At 32.8% G+C, this 18,428-nt stretch overlaps 1 protein-coding gene across 1 annotated transcript in view; it reads right to left on the minus strand.

Annotated features, from left to right (window-relative positions):
- Positions 1-361: 361 nt before the first annotated feature.
- Positions 362-18,428, minus strand: part of LOC132716729 (murinoglobulin-2-like) — a 43,301-nt gene continuing 25,234 nt past the window's right edge. The window contains exons 17-31 of the mRNA XM_060700049.1: positions 15,683-15,935; positions 14,675-14,808; positions 13,657-13,810; positions 13,015-13,096; positions 11,811-12,039; positions 11,118-11,261; positions 9,736-9,840; positions 9,145-9,196; positions 8,788-8,883; positions 8,325-8,501; positions 7,148-7,357; positions 5,248-5,381; positions 2,703-2,918; positions 1,959-2,089; positions 362-476 (exon numbers count right to left, since the gene is read on the minus strand). Coding sequence (XP_060556032.1) covers positions 362-476; positions 1,959-2,089; positions 2,703-2,918; positions 5,248-5,381; positions 7,148-7,357; positions 8,325-8,501; positions 8,788-8,883; positions 9,145-9,196; positions 9,736-9,840; positions 11,118-11,261; positions 11,811-12,039; positions 13,015-13,096; positions 13,657-13,810; positions 14,675-14,808; positions 15,683-15,935 — 2,232 coding nt within the window. The remainder of the gene's footprint in view (positions 477-1,958; positions 2,090-2,702; positions 2,919-5,247; positions 5,382-7,147; positions 7,358-8,324; positions 8,502-8,787; positions 8,884-9,144; positions 9,197-9,735; positions 9,841-11,117; positions 11,262-11,810; positions 12,040-13,014; positions 13,097-13,656; positions 13,811-14,674; positions 14,809-15,682; positions 15,936-18,428) is intronic.

Below are 18,428 nucleotides of genomic sequence, written 5' to 3' on the forward strand. Positions count from 1 at the left end.
TCACATTTAAGAACAAAATTGCCACTTTCTTGCACAAGATGGCCCACAAGTAGCTACCACCTTCTTTTACCAGCTTTTTAACACTTCTTTACAAAAGCATCAAATATTGAGTTCAAGTCATAATTGTAAAGCATACCAGCTTTACAGATAGTAAAAGCTTCAGTTATCTTCATATGTTTTATTTCAGGCACCCAGGAACATAAGTTTTACCACTTCAGTTTCATTACCGAGGAGGAAACTTCATTGCATGGGTTAACCCCAAATCCTTTAAAAACTACAAAATTAATCAATTAAGGAAAAATTTAGATAAAAATTTTATGGAAACTATAAAATCCCATAAAAATGGGGTCTTTTTTTAAATTTATACTTTTAAATATTCAAAAAACAACTGTTGCAATATTAACTCAGGTATCCAACCACTGGCCAGTTTTACTTCTATAACAACCATGTTACTCATTTCATCTTCTCCATGGTAACTGTAAAAATCAGAAATTTTGTAAATATTAATGATAAGTCAATGGTAACTGTAAATTCAGAGAAAAAGGGTTACTTATTGCTACAGATCAATTTTTATAGATCAACTATTCAAAATCAATCCGAAATGACAAAATTATGGACTAGACCTAAAACCCATGAATTTTGTGCTACATACTTATATACAACATGTATTTGCTTGGGACACATTATCTTCTAATTGTGAACTTTAATAACAAAAGTTGAAAAATATCCATGAAAGAATGAAAGTTATGATATGAAAATGAATTTGATATGACTGACAGATAGACATTCTACAAAAAATGACTCTGAAGTGATTTCTTTTACAGCTCTTTGTTTTATTGTTACATGGCCTGTAAACCTAATCTTGTTGCTCAGAGGCAATGACTATATGCTCATCTTTAGTGGTCCACTACTCAATTTACTTTCTTTATTTTTAGCAGCACAAGAAATCTTATATGTGCTGGATAAACTAGAACTGCCACTGTCATGGCGTGAATACCCCCGCATACCACTTCGTCAGAATCAATAGTAGTAATTTAGAGCTTAAGGACAACCTCCCAGCTAAATATGAGGGAAGAAAGCCAGTGCATTGCTAAGTTATGTATTCAACATGTTTTTAGTGGCAATGTGACCTTAACCTTTGACCTACTGACCTCAAAACTGAAACTGCCACTGAATGACTTTAATACCCTCCCCCCATTCATGCAGCTTTGCCTGGAGCAGTTTTATGATGAATATATGAGAACATAATTATATGCTTCAAATGTGAAAATGTAAAACTCAATTCACTGTGGACAGGCATTCTTAAGCATTTGAGCAGACAAACTTATTGTAATAAAAGCCCCTGTGACCTTGACCTTTGACCCAGTGACCTCAAAATCAATAGGGGTCATTTAATAATCATGACTAACCTTCATGCCAAATATGAAGACTATGGGTCAAAGGAATCTTAAGTTATTGGGCGGCCAAGCTTTTTGAATTCAAGGCCCCTGTGACCTTGACATTTGACCTGGTGACCTCAAAATCAATAGGGGTCATCTATTAATCATGACTAATCTCCATGCCAAATATGAAGACTGTGGGTCAAAGGAATCTTAAGTTATTGGGTGGACAAGAAAAGACTGACGGACGCCTGACGTCCGGACGGCCAGACAATCTGATTCCAGTATACCCCCCTTACAACTTTGTTGTATGGGAATATAATAAATGAATTAATTAAGTCCCTTTAAGAAACATGATCCCAAAATAATGAAGCAAGCTGCTGCCTTTTGGACATGTAGATGCTTTATCAGTATCAATAATTTCTGTCTGCATGCACAGCAAAAATGTTTAAAACTTTAAATAAAAGTTCTATTTGAATTTTAGAACCATCAAATCTGCCAATTATATTTGTGGATTGTCTCTCAGCTATAAATCTGATTTTGTATAACTCTAATCATAGTTAATCAAACATTGCTCACCTTGCACAAACTTTGACAGTTCTCTGTCGACAGTTATTATCAATGGCTTCTCTTCTAACTGGTGTTGACACTGACAACTTAAATACCTCATCAGCTTTTTGCTTTCTTTCCAAATTATATCTATAGGTTGTCTGAAATTCAGTGTAAGAAATTTTTTTTAACACAACAATTATCATCTGATGATTTTAATTTGCTTCTGTATGCTTTGAAATTACAGAGACAAAAAATTACCTTTCCCCAACCATGTAATGGACAGTCCAATTTTTGGGAATATCATCATCAAAATTATTTACATGTACTTTTGTAGCTTTCTGTATACAGTCTGTACAAATCAGATGAAGAATGCAAACTGGCTTGGATCTTTACTAAGTGGTGTTAGTCTTTGATTTTTGTAACATAGTTGGATATTACACGAAAGCTTAAATGTCAGCCTTTGATTTGTGGATAATTTAAAAAAAAAAATTAACATGTTAAGCTTTGAGCAGTTTGGCTCAAACAAAATAAATAGAGATTGTTTATTCTTCTAAAAGATAAGTACATCATAAAGCTAAAATTGAGTGATTCAGTCTGTACATGCCTTTAATTTACTAAACATGGATGACATAAACTCTTGCATTGCCACTGCAATTGCTCTGAGTTAAACTAAATTCTTTAATTATTTTGCTTTGTGTAGTTGCAGCTTTTTAGTGTTTGTTTTCTATTATCTTTCCTTTGTAACATTATCAGAACCTAATGTATCCTCACCTGTAGTAGTACACATCCCTCTCCTTTAGCAGTGATATGTAGATCTGACCTTGGATTGTCAAGGTCAAATTGTTGCAGGATAATACTGTTTTTATGTGTCACACTAACATCCTTGGAGTATATGTTGTCATCCACAATGTTAACATTGACATTAAGTCCACCACCATAGATACGCTCAGCAAACAATGACAATGCTTGCAGGGCTACAACTGTGTCCTAATAAAATAAAGAAATCACTTAAGTAATAAATTTTCATATAAAACTAATACAAAATGTACTAAATTTTCATATAAAACTTCACAAATCATTTTATTTAAGTAAATGTACACAGTGCTATTGGCCTCCTAGATCCTAATTGACCTACAGGTACCAACAATCAGTCAAACATTTAACAGACTGAAGCCAGAGACTGAATTAATGGTATGATACTAATATAAGCAAAGGAGTTGAAGATTATTTGATTAATTGATACTGATGGATTGAACATAGGGCTCATCAAAGTTTGAAGTTCCCAGGTCAATGCACATTGATTTAATGGTCAGTTTTATGTTTTGTAATCACCTTGATATTTTGACCTGAAAATTGGTGTGGCAGGTAGAATCAAGGTACAACATACAGTGTAACATACGCAGTTTGAAGTTGCCAGACCAATTCATTTTAATTAAATGTTCAGTTTTATCTTTTGTTATGAAAGGTCCAAGTGATCTTTTTTGACCTTTTGATCTGTAAAAGGTTGGTAGACAGTATTATCAAGGGCAATATCAATTTAAATTTCATAAATGACTTTAATACTTTGATGTAAATGACTATAAACAAAAAAATTGACCCAAAAAATTAACCGCATATGAGAAGTATACAAAGCTCTGCACTGTCTTCAGAAGTAATCTAAAATTTTAATTCAAAAGTTAAAAGGGTTATTTAAAAACCAAGGTCATCTACTGAAACTTGATCATTTTATCTAAAAATAAAACTTTGGAAAATGAATTAAAATTTAAATCCTAAAACATGCTTAGACCAATTGATTAATTGTTTAGGGAAAAAAAATCCTGTGTTGAAGCAAACCACCAAAAAATTTTCTGTTGGTAAACCAGCTACTATGGCATTTAGTCATAAAAGAACATTTTTGTCTTTGTTAACAATGCAGGGGTGCATAACGTGATCTTATTTCTGCTGATGCTCAACCCTTTACCTGACAAAAAGCGGATCTTTTTCCCCCTTTTCCTGCATGTGTTCCCTTTAATTTAAAAGGTAGGCAAAAAACAAAAAAAATTTAAAAAAAAATTTTTTAAAAAAAGGATTAAAAATGGTTGGGAAAAAATATTTTAGTTTGTTTAAACCCTCTTCAGTATATGTTGGTTTGTAGAAAAAATTAAACTTCAATTAGGGTTATTTATATGAAAACTCACGGACCCCATGGTGTTACAAAAAATTCAAAAGGGAAAAAGTTTGTCCTCTGAGGGTTTATCCTGAGTCTCTGCACCAATTTCAGTAATTACTGTTAGGGTTTTTTTACGGGCTAGCTAGGGAACCGGGTGTGTATAGGGGTTTTCAGGTTTTCTACCTGTTACATCCACGAAAAGGGAAAAAAATGGCTGAAATAAAATTACATTTATATAGCATACTCCAATAATATTCAAAACAAAAACCTAATATTTTTTTTGTAAACTTGACCGGAAAAAATTTGGTTTTTTATTAATAAAAATTACTTTTCTATTCGTTCCTGACTGTTGGAATTTGGCAAAAAATTTTCCATGCCCGAAAGACCCCGCTCAACTTTTATATTGTAGTAAAGAATAATCCCTGAAAACATTATTTTCTACTAAAATTTGATATTGACGGTCAAGGTCATTTGAAGGTGAATGTCAAATATAGGTCACATTTGAATTAATAATCATGTCAGTTTTGTCTTATTAAGTGTTCCTTTGCCAAGAATGAATCAAATACATAAGTAAATATTAAGGTTATAGCAATCTTAGCAAATTTCAATAATTTGACCTTAATGGCAAAGATCAAATAAAGGTCAGGGATATATTTGAATAATTCAATATGCAGATTTTGTCATAAGGGTTCTCTCTTTCAAGAACAAATCAAATTCGTAAGTAAATAACAAAGTTATGACAATCTCAGCTAAATTCAATACTTGACCTTGATGATCAAGGTCATATTTAGAGTACTTAACATGTCAGTTTTATTATAAGTATTCTTTTATCATTAGTGAGTAAAAATTAAATCCATAAATAAACAAAGTTATGACCTGAATTGTAGCAAAATTCAATACTTCATTGTTGCCATTAATATTACAAATATCATTATAAACATTATAGCAGATTTTCCCTAAGTTTTGCTCAAGCTTTTATATAAGCCATTCCAAAACTTTTAACTGTGAAATAAAGAAAAATAAAAGAAACACAAGCTAAATTAGAAAAACATACTTCATATTGCATTTCATATTGACCACCCTCGTATTATGAATTGCATAAAGAAATAGAAATGTTTACAAAACTTTGAAAACAAGTAATGTCATGTCATAAAATTGTTTACATACCGGTGTTCTCTCTCTCATCATTTTGAAGGATTCCAGCATGGAGACAAGTACATAAGCTGTAAGAGCCCTCTTCTTATCACTTTTACTACCTATTACCCCACCCATCATGTATTTACTGAGTACCTTCCCTTCCTCTGAAATTACATTACACTTATATAAAGTATTTCCTTGCTAAAGTCACATGGTAGTGTTTGTATTTCGTGAACAAGTGTGTGAAACAACGCTTTACATACTTTTCTTATCTAGATTTATTAATAGTTACAAATTTACAAAAAAAACATCACAAAAATAATTTGCCATAAATGGCAAATTTGGAAGACTATCAAGACAAATGACAACAAGAGCCATGTCAACATGGCCATCCCCCGCCGAATGTGTTTGCTCATTGGAAGAATGTATATGTAGTAGAGCGGAATAATTCCATTTTAAGAGGTCTTTTGGTAATGAAAACTGATGGCTATAGTGATTACAGATTTGAAACCTATGTGAATACTGATGGCTGAAAATAACAAAGGGCAATTACTGAAAAATAATGCAGGGTAGGTTATCATTCTTGTGTGCTGCATCCCTCCTCAGTAAAATCTATCCACCTATGAAGTTTCATTTTGATACCTCAAATACTTTTTGAGAAAAAAATTGAATTGAAAAATTAAGTATGAAAAAGAACAAAGGGCAATAACTCAAAAATTATAAAAGGTAGAGTTATCATTCTTGTGCAGTGCACACCTCCTGAGTGAGATCTATGCACCTATGAAGTTTCATTTTGATATCTCAAAAGCTTTTTGAGTTATGCTCTGGACAAAAATTAATTTTGAAAAATAACAAAGGGCAATAACTCAAAAATAATGCAGGGTAGAGTTATCATTCTTAAGCACTGCACTCCTCCTCAATGAGATCCATCCACCTTTGAAGTTTCAAGTTGATACCTCAAATACTTTTTGAGATAAGCTCTGGACAAAATAGCATGAAAAAAAAACAAAGGGCAATAACTCAAAAATTGTATAGGGAAGAGTTATCATTCTTGCGCACAACATTCCTCCTCAATAAGATCTATCCACCTATGACATTTCATGTTGATATCTCAAACACTTTTTGAGTTATGCTCCACTCAGGTGAAAAATTAGGTATGAAAAATAACAAAGGGCAATAACTCAAAAATTATGAAAGGTAGAGTTATCATTCTTGTGCACTGCACACCTCCTGAGTGAGATCTATGCACCTATGAAGTTTCATGTTAATATCTCATAGGCTTTTGGAGTTATGCTCTGGACAAAAATCAATTTTGAAAAATAACAAAGGGCAATAACTCAAAAGTCATGCAAGGTAGGGTTATCATTCTTGTGCACTGCACTCCTCCTCAAGGAGGTCTATCCACCTATGAAGTTTCAAGTTGATAACTCAAATACTTTTAGAGATATGCTCCGGACAAAAATTGTCGGACGGAAGGACGGACGGAAGGACGGAAGGACGGAAGGTCGGACGGACGGAGACTATTTCTATATCCTCCGCCGAAAATTTTCGGCGGGGGATAATAAAAATTTGTCAAAGTTGTCTGTTTTGGTTTTGGTTTGCCATAAATGGCAAATTTGGAAGACTATCAAGACATATGACAATAAAAATTTGTCAAAGTTGTCTGTATTGGTTTAACGCCAATTTTAACACAGTTCTAGTAATATCTCAACATTTATGTCACAAACACGATACAATTCTTTTGAAAAAAAAGAAAAATATTCTTTATGCTTAACCATTATCTGCCTCTTAATTTCATAATTTAGTATGTCATATGGAAAGTTCTATGAAAAACCTAATTAACAATACTATTGTGACAAGATACCATGATAATAATGTTTAACTACAAATTATATATTTACAAAAGTTTCTAGCAGAAGTTATATCATACCTATAAAGCAGCCGTCCACACCCTGTTTATTGATTAGAAACTCCCAGGTTTTAGTTTGGATCTGTTTTCTGTCTATGTAAATATAGTCTACTGCCTGCTGTAAGGTCTTGAACACAAAGGCACTGAGCCATGTGCTACCATGATCATCACCATCACCAAATGCACTGTAGGAACCATCTTTATGCATGAATGTCAGTTGTTGCTGGTACCCTGAACAAATATGATAAATATTGTGTAAAAATTGATCATTATTAGAAGTTTTTTACAAGAACTCATGTTTCAACCCTTCAACATTTTATTGATTGATAAATTTAAGTCAGGGTGGCCCCAACTATTGACCTAGTGACTAAAGAAATATGGGGTTATCTTGATAAAAATTCTTTCATATTGTTATGAATTTTGAAGAATGACTGAGTCAACTTAGCATTAAAACTTTTTACCAATCACATGAAAAGCAAAAAGGTCATCTCCTCAATTTGATAAACATCCAAGTAGGCAAAATAAAAAGTATTACAGTGGAAATGGATTTCAAATACAAGGTTGATGTGTCCTCTTATTATGAGCCCTAAAAATAAAATGCTTTTCACTATTGATTATAGACAATCAATCTAATTTGTATAGAAAAAAATTGTATCTAAGGTATCTGGAAGCACAACAAGACAAAGCAAGTTGTCTGTACAACTTAAACTGTAACTATTTAACCCCTTGTCTGCTAGCATCAACTAGATATATCCTTGTACCCAGTGCAGACCAGGATCAGCCAGCTTATCTGTGTTATCTGGTCATAGTCTGCAGTGTTGGCATTTTAGTAGATACATATATTATAATTTTCATTAAAATTGATGAATAGTTTTAACCAGGCTGAAAGATTGACAATTCCTTTTAAGGTACTTAGTGTGATAAGGGTTAAAGAATTTAGAACTATTTTACAGTTAATAAATTTTTATCCTTTAATAAAATGGAATAACTCTGGACTTCAAAAAGAATGGAAAACACCATTTACTGAACACAAAACTTTATGATATTTTTTAATGAAATCTTGTTTTAATCTTTGATTTAACCCAAAATATATTGCTTACATTAGGGGAAGCACACTAATCCATGGGGCACAATCTCATTTAATTCCAAAAAAATTTTTCTAGATGAAATATAATAACAAGACAACTGTATAACTCACCTTTATTGAGATGGTCTACTGTTTTAATTTCAAGGTCATCTGTGAGTTGGTTGGTCATAGAGAGATATCGGAGTATAGCAACATTTGGTGCCAGTCGAATCATGTTCTGCTCACCACAGCCAGTTGGTATCAGGATTAAATCCTCTAAACCACTCAATACAGGACCCATTATATCTCCTGTAATATTAGTACAGTGTAAACACAATATGTAAATGTCCTACCTAAATGTCTTACATCACATTCATTATTAGATATTTGTCATTCTGTCAACACTACCTGAAGCAACAGTAAGGGACAAGCAGCATTGGGTATTAATGTATCTAACTTAACAGAAAAATTAGGGATTTAAACTTTCTCAAGTTGAGACTGGCAAACTTAAACATTTATGAAACTGATATGGTATTTTAGTTACCACAATTATATACAATATAGAATTAAAGGGAGTAATTATATAATTATGTACCAATAACACTGAACCAGCCTCGGAGAGAACCAGGTATCAGAATATCACTATCAGGTATGTCTGCTTTTATAGTCTTCTGAAAACCATCTGTAGAATCTACAAATAAAACAGTTAAAAGATATTTGAATAATTCTGATATACAATGAAGAAAGAAAAGAATTGTAGTGTTTTATTAACTTGTTTGTACTTCCTTGCATACATGTCATTTAGATACTATCTTTATTTATATTGTAAAATTTCAATTAATACCCACAGTAGTGTTTTTAGAAAAAGAATGATGATGTAATATAAACATTTTGAGCTTCAATTGTACAAACAGTAGGTATGGTGAATCAACCTTTATAATTAAAAGATTACCTTGTGGACATACAAACTGTGATCTGGTTGATTCCTCTTGTATGCCCTCTGCCTGAAAGATAATAAAGTGCCTTCAATGTTTATATATATATATACAATGGAATACTTTTTCAACTTATTTACAGATCCAGTTATAACAGTAGTGCTACCAACCAAATCAAAACAATTTAATTACAATTATGGTATGGCTTGACCACAGCTTGTTTAATCCAATAGATGTCATATAGCCATGAAGCCATGTAATAGAGCCAACACAGCAAAAAGATTTTTCATAACTCAACATCCTCTCCACACTATCCCAATCCCTTTTCAAGCTAACACCATTAACCTTTTCTAATTATATAACAACATTTATATGATTAACCAATTGATGTCATATTATATTTAACAACTGTCTTTAAATGTTACTACCTTGTTGTATCTAATGGCTTATAGATGGTGAACATTGACTGGAACAGTAATGTACACAGAAAAAAACATCAGTTTTGTGTATGTTCGCCAAGTTAAACATATTTTTTTAGAAAGTTTTAAGGTCTAAATATTGCTGCGGGTTTTATTTTTATGAAAATTTCAACCAAATATAAGATATACCTGAACTAGGAGCTGTTTGACAACTGTTTCTGTCACCAACTTATTATTGTAGTTTGCCGGTCTCTCTATTCTGTAACAAGACACCCTGTGCTCTCTAAGGAATGCCTGATCAACAAAAAATTACAAAACATGAAATGTACCTTTTTGTCACCAAAATTATCAATATCTTATTTATTTTTTTACATTACCTGTTATAAAGACAATTTAAAACAAGATGAACAATTTTCTTGAACAATAACAACTGTTTCAACTTCTTTAGTGTGTCAGCTAAAGCTGCCCTGGTCAAAACAAGTACTTTTCACAGCAGTTTTCTAAAGGCCTTTGCAGTAGTACACAGCTCCTTGCTATGCCAGATATTTCAGAAAAATTGTAGCTTTTGTAGTTTTGTAGTTTTTCATGTTTGTTTAATAAAACAACATTTTGATCATTCTATTCATGAAAATGGAATAATGGTTCAAAGGAAACAAACAGTATTTAACAACAGTGTGTGTGTATACAAAATGCTAATTCTCGGAGTTAACAACTTCATACTCCCTTAACTTCAAATAAAAATTGCTGAAAAAATATCAAATATCAGAATTGCGTAGGTCCCTTATTCTAATATATTGCACAATTTTCATAACATGACTAACAAACTGTCTATTTTTATGTTTTTTTCTTAAAATCATGTTTGTGAAAATGCTGCATTATACACAAAAAAATGGAAACAAATTCTAATAAGTTGACAAAAAATGTCAAAATAACACATATGCCCCTCTCTCTAACTTTCCATAGGTAGATAGAATAAGAATCCATTATGAAAGTCTCAAAGAAACGTAATGGTATTTCCTTATGAATAACAAAAACAGTAAACAATTATCTTTCAAAATTACATGTAGTAGGTTTACAGCAATTTTAACAATCATAGTCATTTCTAATGCAATATGATTCAAAGCAGGGTAAATGTGACCTTGACCTTCTGCCCCCTGGTCCAAAAATCAAAAGGCGTCATCTACTGGCTGAGACCAATGCACCTGTGAAGTTTGAGGGTGAAAGCCCATGGGTTTTATTCTGATACAAAAGTTCAATGTGACATTGAAAAAACAAAACAAAGAAAACAATACGGTTCATTTACTAGTCATAACCCATTTCTATACCAAGTTTGAAGTGCCTAGGATCAGACATTCTTAAGTTATTGATCATACAGACCAACATATGCAAAGCAATATACTTACTTATTGAAGAGATTTATTACAAATGAGGGTTGACAAATGAAAAGTACAATTCAACTTTACAGAAGTTCTGTCAGGCCTGGCTTGAGTATTATGTTCTTATAGTAGCAAGCACATTAGTCACAGCAAGTTTAAAACAAAATAATATAAATGGTTCAATTCTATACTTACAGTGAATGTAATGCTTATTTTACCAAGAGCTGTAGGCTTGATTTTGAAGGAGTGAGATTTGGACTGCTGACTACATATACACATCTGACCTACATTCTCATTTAGCAAACTATAGTTGTCACTCTCATCCACTGTTATTTGAATCTGTAATAGATAATAATAAAAACGTCTCCTATACATGTGTTACTTATAGCTTAAATATGACCACTCCATAACTCATCAATACTCTTGAGGTCATCATCTTTTTCAAACTTAGTCAGAATATTCCTTAAATTATATTTAGAACATATGTAAACAGTTTATCAGGGATCAAAAACAAAGTTGTCAGGTAAAATCAATGGAAAATTCTGTAACCACTCTAAATAATAAAATGTATGATAATGTTTTAAAGCAACTTGGTATTGTTTTTCAGTAATACTGAAACTATTAAGATTATATGTTAACCATCACAATGTGAGCATTTTTTCAGACTCAAGTATGTACCTCTATAGTACCAACAATAACCTGTCAGCTGCTTGTATTGCTCCCCAACATTACAAACTTGATTTCAAACATATTTCTTTCATCTTATCTCATAAATTCAGAAAGCAGAGATTTCATTGAAACTAATGTATGATAAAAAATGTTCATTGGTTACTATCTTTGTCTTAAAATGGCTAAGGTAGTAATTTAAGAGTTTAAAATAACACTTACTGCAGTACAATGTGGTAGATAGTTAAACACCATGACATCCACATTGAGAATTTCTCCACGTATAACAGAGTATGGTAATTTTACATTGATAAAGAATGGTTGGAAAGTTGTTATCTTGGAAATCTCTGATACACCAAGACCAGTGTTCTCATTTGTACACACAGTATTTCCCATCCACTCAGTTATTGTATCAGGGATTGTCTCCGAAATTACCATGGAGCCACTTGACCTAGTATAAAATATATCACAATCTATGACTTGATTTAACAATACAAATATTTAAAATATGACCTATAACAATAATACATTTTAACCTATGACCTTTAATATTACATGTTAACATATGATCCGTAGATATACATTACAACCTATGACCTATAAAAATGTGGACAAAGTGTCCCTTGGAAGCATAAGTCACAACAAAATTACATAAAAATTGCAGACTTATTTTTATTAAGTCTGTACATGTCATGAGGGATTATAAATGACGATGAGCAACATCCCTCCCACCCCCTAGCACCAACTTGAGCGGTATTCACTTTTCAACACTTCAAGTGTTGGAATCAATGATCCCAAAGGAACCGAAAAATATAACAATACTGAAGTAATATTCACCTTTGATCTAAATTTTTAACTTATGACCGGTAATGATACATTTACCACATGACCTATATTTGTTTGTTTCTTTTTGGTTTAGAAGCTGATTTCAAAGTATTTGTAATTTTGGCCGTCAGTCCAGCTTAAATGACCAGAAATTACCAATTTCTCTGCAAGTGACCAAGTTCTTATCCTACATGCTCTGAATCAGTGGTGAGAGACAAATGACACATAAGATTCAATGTGTGAGATCAAGTCATGGAGAAATTTAGGATTGAACAAGCAAATCTAGATTACAATTCAATGCTCTCCCTAAAAGGGGTAAACAGTTACATTTGTACCTATGACATATAGCAATCACCTAAGCATATGTCAGTTGCACAACTTATTTTACTTTTGAACTTTTCAATACATTAAAACTTACATTTAATTAATACAACACACAGAATGCAAAATTATTCTGTTACAATTCTAATTTGGTTGGCTATCATTGCCTTTCTTAGAACCTTTAATGTAATGTTAATAAAAAGAATATTGTATATCCATGGCAACAATGCGGTACAATGGTGTTTAAATTTATTTGATAATGACAATGATGTATACTTACGGAACCTCGTACATATCCCATAGCCAGGTATCAGGGAAGTTTTTACGTATACTGGAAACCAGGTCTTTATTATCCTCCGGTTCTACAAAATATTTAATTATTATCATATATATACAAATGTATTACATATTTGATTTGTTTAAACTTGCCAACTGAATAAACAGTGGTATGGAAAAACAAGTATAAATAATAAACCACTTGCATATCAATGATTATACATTTGTTGTTTGAAACTAAATTACAATGATCTAGCTGAGCTGATTATCAAAACAGGACAGTTTAAGAAACACAGTAACATAAGCTCAAAAGTCACCTGCAAATGAAGACAAAATCATGTAAGTAAATGCAAAGATGTTTCATTTACATTTTTCATGAAACTGTTCTCTTCTCGTTCTTTCTTTGTGGAATATAAATCATTGTAACTGCTAGAGTAAAATGGTGATTTTCAAACTTTGCAGCCATTTCTTACAGGATTAAACACAGCTTAGAGTTTTATTCCACAACATATACCACTTAGTTAATATTTAGTCCTCCATATACAGTGTTTGCTCACAAAGCACCCAAATAAACAGCAAAGTTTATTTCAATAATAATAAAAAACAAACAAATTATACTTCTCTAAGCACATTAAGTACACCTTACCTTCTGTAGGCTCAAATCCTTCTAGTTTTCCCCCCGGACCTGGAATTGGTCCCCGGGGATCTCCGGGTTGATACGGTGGTCCTAGAATATCTCCATCATGTAAACAAGGTCTGGTCTGTAGATCAAGGTTGGTCATCACCTCTAACCCAGCAACCTGCGTGTTTTTTCATTAAATAATATTACTTGTAGTTAATTTTATACATGTAGCTTTTTGCTTATAATCATACATTTCTAAAATAATTTGGTTCAAATAATTTGGGATACTTTGTGTCATGTCACTATATTTTGCCTTTTAAGCCCTAAATGTAGTAGCTTTATTTATGTGCATATAATTTTTGCCATTTTACAGTGGTGGCAAAAATATTACCAATAATTTTATTAAAAATCAAGAAGATATCTAACCAAGGGAAGTTACTCTTCCACAAATGAAGATAACACAAAAGATACCTTTTCTTAAATAATATTGATAGTCAATGTATCGATCTGATATCAATATGTATTGAAAATGGAATTAACTCACTACAATATTGGAGCAGTACCTCTAGACGCTTGCAGAAATCATGATCATAAAGTAGAAAAAAATATGTTTTAGCCAATTCTTACACTTTTCATTCATTACTGGTTTGAACACATGAATTAGACATCTTTGAGTGCATTTCGGCAAGTGAAAAGAGGAGATTTTAGCATCTGAGCATTCAAGCGCCTTGTCTGTTAAATACCGGAATACAGTATTTAGTAACATTATTTGAGCCGTGTCACAACAAAACCTGGTCTGGATCCATGCTGGTCGCAAATGCACTATGTTGGTTTTGTCGTGATGCGGCTCATATTTAGTTAACACTATGTAGCATTTATAAGTTGTTCAAGTAATGTTGTCTGATCTGAGATTAAAGACTGCTGGTTTCTCAATTCTAGTGCTACTGTACTGAAAGGAGCAAAAGCATGAAATATTACCTTGAATGCAAGGAATTTGTCGATGTCATAAATACAAGACAAGGCGGTAAGTATATAATATTACCTTGAATGCTAGGAGAGCATCATACATATTACTGTAATATTGCATAATGGATCTCTTCTTCCTTCTGAATGGTCCTTGAATAAAGTCTGTGGAATCATCATAACCTGGATGCCCTATTGGAATGTTCTCTGCACCTAAAACATAACAATAATACAAGTTGAAGATGCACCTTCATTTTCACAAAGAAGTGTGTGCCGAACTAGTAAAATATCTGCCTCAAACAAAAGCCTTTCAGCTGCTCTTAGGCAAAGCTTGCAAAATTCACTAACTGATGATCAAATTCTATCAGTGGAATAGCCTATGACCAATAAAACTCTTGAAGACTTGGCAAGATATCATTACAAAAAACAACACATTTTAAAAGACATTATCTATAGCTATTTACATGAAATGTCATATCAAATGTAACATTATCTTTACTTTTTACCTGGAAATGTCATTTCAGGTGTGATAATATCTATAGCTATTTACCTTGAAATGCCAATCAGGTACGTATGACATTATATATAGCTTTTTACCTGGAAATGTCATATCAGGTATGATATTATCTTTAGCTATTTACCTGGAAATGTCATATCAGGTGTTTTATATCTATAGCTATTTACCTGGAAATGTCATATCAGGTATGATATTATCTTTAGCTATTTACCTGGAAATGTCATATCAGGTATGATATTATCTTTAGCTATTTACCTGGAAATGTCATATCAGGTATGATATTATCTATAGCTATTTACCTGGAAATGTCATATCAGGTGTTTTATATCTATAGCTATTTACCTGGAAATGTCATATCAGGTGTTTTATATCTATAGCTATTTACCTGGAAATGTCATATCAGGTGTTTTATCTATAGCTATTTACCTGGAAATGCCAATCAGGTACGTATGACATTATATATAGCTTTTTACCTGGAAATGTCATATCAGGTATGATATTATCTTTAGCTATTTACCTGGAAATGTCATATCAGGTCATATCAGGTGTTTTATATCTATAGCTATTTACCTGGAAATGTCATATCAGGTGGAAGTTCTGAGAGAATAGAACAGTACTGCCAATCACTGATAAAATCTGATGTTAGATCATACTCCTTCAGTTTTTTATCTACATCAGAGGTTTGCAGTAGGTTTAAACCGCCATGTAGGTATACACTCTTGTCCACCATACCAGCTGAACACAGAGAGCCAGGACTTGCTTTCAAAGTCATTTCCACCTTGTCACCGGGCCGAACAGTCTTCTCTCCAAATGTTACATTGACCTGAAAGAAAAATAGTAAATGCGGAATTTCACAAACAATTTCATATGGTGCTTTTCTTTTGACATTACTCTTAACAATACATAGACAAGTGATTTTAATGTTCACTTACTATTGACTTCATAACTAGGTTATGAGAAGGTTCAGAAATACACCTAAAATTGATTTCCTTATTCAAATACCTGAATATTTAGCCATTTTAGTAGCCTGGGATTCAGGCGTTGATATTTTTTGCTTATTCATAACATATACGCTATTTCATACTCGTTTGTGTTTTCATTATATCAATGCCAGGGGAAACCTGCAGGTTACCGATGTAATTATCAACTAATGATAATCATATTAATAGACCGATTAGCATGTGACCAACAAGTCACATTATTTAATTGAAATCGAGGCAAAGATGCTAAATGTTGAAAATTTGATACCATTTATCATTATAACTTGCGTACAGCACATTTCTTTGATGCTGTCAGACTTCATCTGTACATGGAAATTCACTCATCATGCAATAAACTATATCAATGAGTGTCAAAACTGTTGTTTTCAATCGGAAATGGTATAATAAAAGCGAGGCTCTGTGACTGTTCGTTGAGTTTCGGGTAACCTCGTGGAAAATCCGTTTCTATTTGACCAGATTATAACATTATTACCTGGTTGTTATAGCACTGAGCGACATTAATATCTATAGTATCTTGACAAGATTAAACCATTATTACCTGGTTGTTATAGCACTGGGCGACATTGATATCTATAGTATCTTGACAAGATTATACCATGATTACCTGGTTGTTATAGCACTGGGCCACATTGAATATCTATAGTATCTGACAAGATTATAACATGATTACCTGGTTGTTATAGCACTGGGCCACATTGATATCTATAGTATCTGACAAGATTATACCATGATTACCTGGTTGTTATAGCACTGGGCCACATTGATATCTATAGTATCTGACAAGATTATACCATGATTACCTGGTTGTTATAGCACTGGGCCACATTGATATCTATAGTATCTGACAAGATTATACCATGATTACCTGGTTGTTATAGCACTGGGCGACATTGATATCTATAGTATCTGACAAGATTAAACCATGATTACCTTGTTGTTATAGCACTGGGCGACATTGATATCTATAGTATCTGACAAGATTATACCATGATTACCTGGTTGTTATAGCACTGGGCCACATTGATATCTATAGTATCTGACAAGATTATACCATTATTACCTGGTTGTTATAGCACTGGGCGACATTGATATCTATAGTATCTGACAAGATTATACCATGATTACCTGGTTGTTATAGCACTGGGCGACAGTGATATCTATAGTATCTGACAAGATTATACCATGATTACCTGGTTGTTATAGCACTGGGCGACAGTGATATCTATAGTATCTGACAAGATTATACCATGATTACCTGGTTGTTATAGCACTGGGCGACAGTGATATCTATAGTATCTGACAAGATTAAACCATGATTACCTGGTTGTTATAGCACTGGGCGACAGTGATATCTATAGTATCTGACAAGATTAAACCATGATTACCTGGTTGTTATAGCACTGGGCGACATTGATATCTATAGTATCTGACAAGATTATAACATGATTACCTGGTTGTTATAGCACTGGGCGACATTAATATCTATAGTTTCTGACAAGATTATAACATGATTACCTGGTTGTTATAGCACTGGGCGACATTAATATCTATAGTATCTGACAAGATTATAACATGATTACCTGGTTGTTATAGCACTGGGCGACATTGATATCTATAGTATCTGACAAGATTATACCATGATTACCTGGTTGTTATAGCACTGGGCGACATTGATATCTATAGTATCTGACAAGATTATACCATGATTACCTGGTTGTTATAGCACTGGGCCACATTGATATCTATAGTATCTGACAAGATTAAACCATGATTACCTGGTTGTTATAGCACTGGGCGACATTGATATCTATAGTATCTGACAGGATTATACCATGATTACCTGGTTGTTATAGCACTGGGCGACATTGATATCTATAGTATCTGACAAGATTATACCATGATTACCTGGTTGTTATAGCACTGGGCCACATTGATATCTATAGTATCTGACAAGATTATACCATTATTACCTGGTTGTTATAGCACTGGGCGACAGTGATATCTATAGTATCTGACAAGATTATACCATGATTACCTGGTTGTTATAGCACTGGGCGACAGTGATATCTATAGTATCTGACAAGATTAAACCATGATTACCTGGTTGTTATAGCACTGGGCGACAGTGATATCTATAGTATCTGACAAGATTAAACCATGATTACCTGGTTGTTATAGCACTGGGGCGACATTGATATCTATAGTATCTGACAAGATTATAACATGATTACCTGGTTGTTATAGCACTGGGCGACATTAATATCTATAGTATCTGACAAGATTATAACATGATTACCTGGTTGTTATAGCACTGG

This window comes from Ruditapes philippinarum, unplaced genomic scaffold (genome assembly GCF_026571515.1).
Source record: "Ruditapes philippinarum isolate M1 unplaced genomic scaffold, ASM2657151v2 ctg193_1_1_1_1, whole genome shotgun sequence".
NCBI classification, from domain to species: domain Eukaryota; kingdom Metazoa; phylum Mollusca; class Bivalvia; order Venerida; family Veneridae; genus Ruditapes; species Ruditapes philippinarum.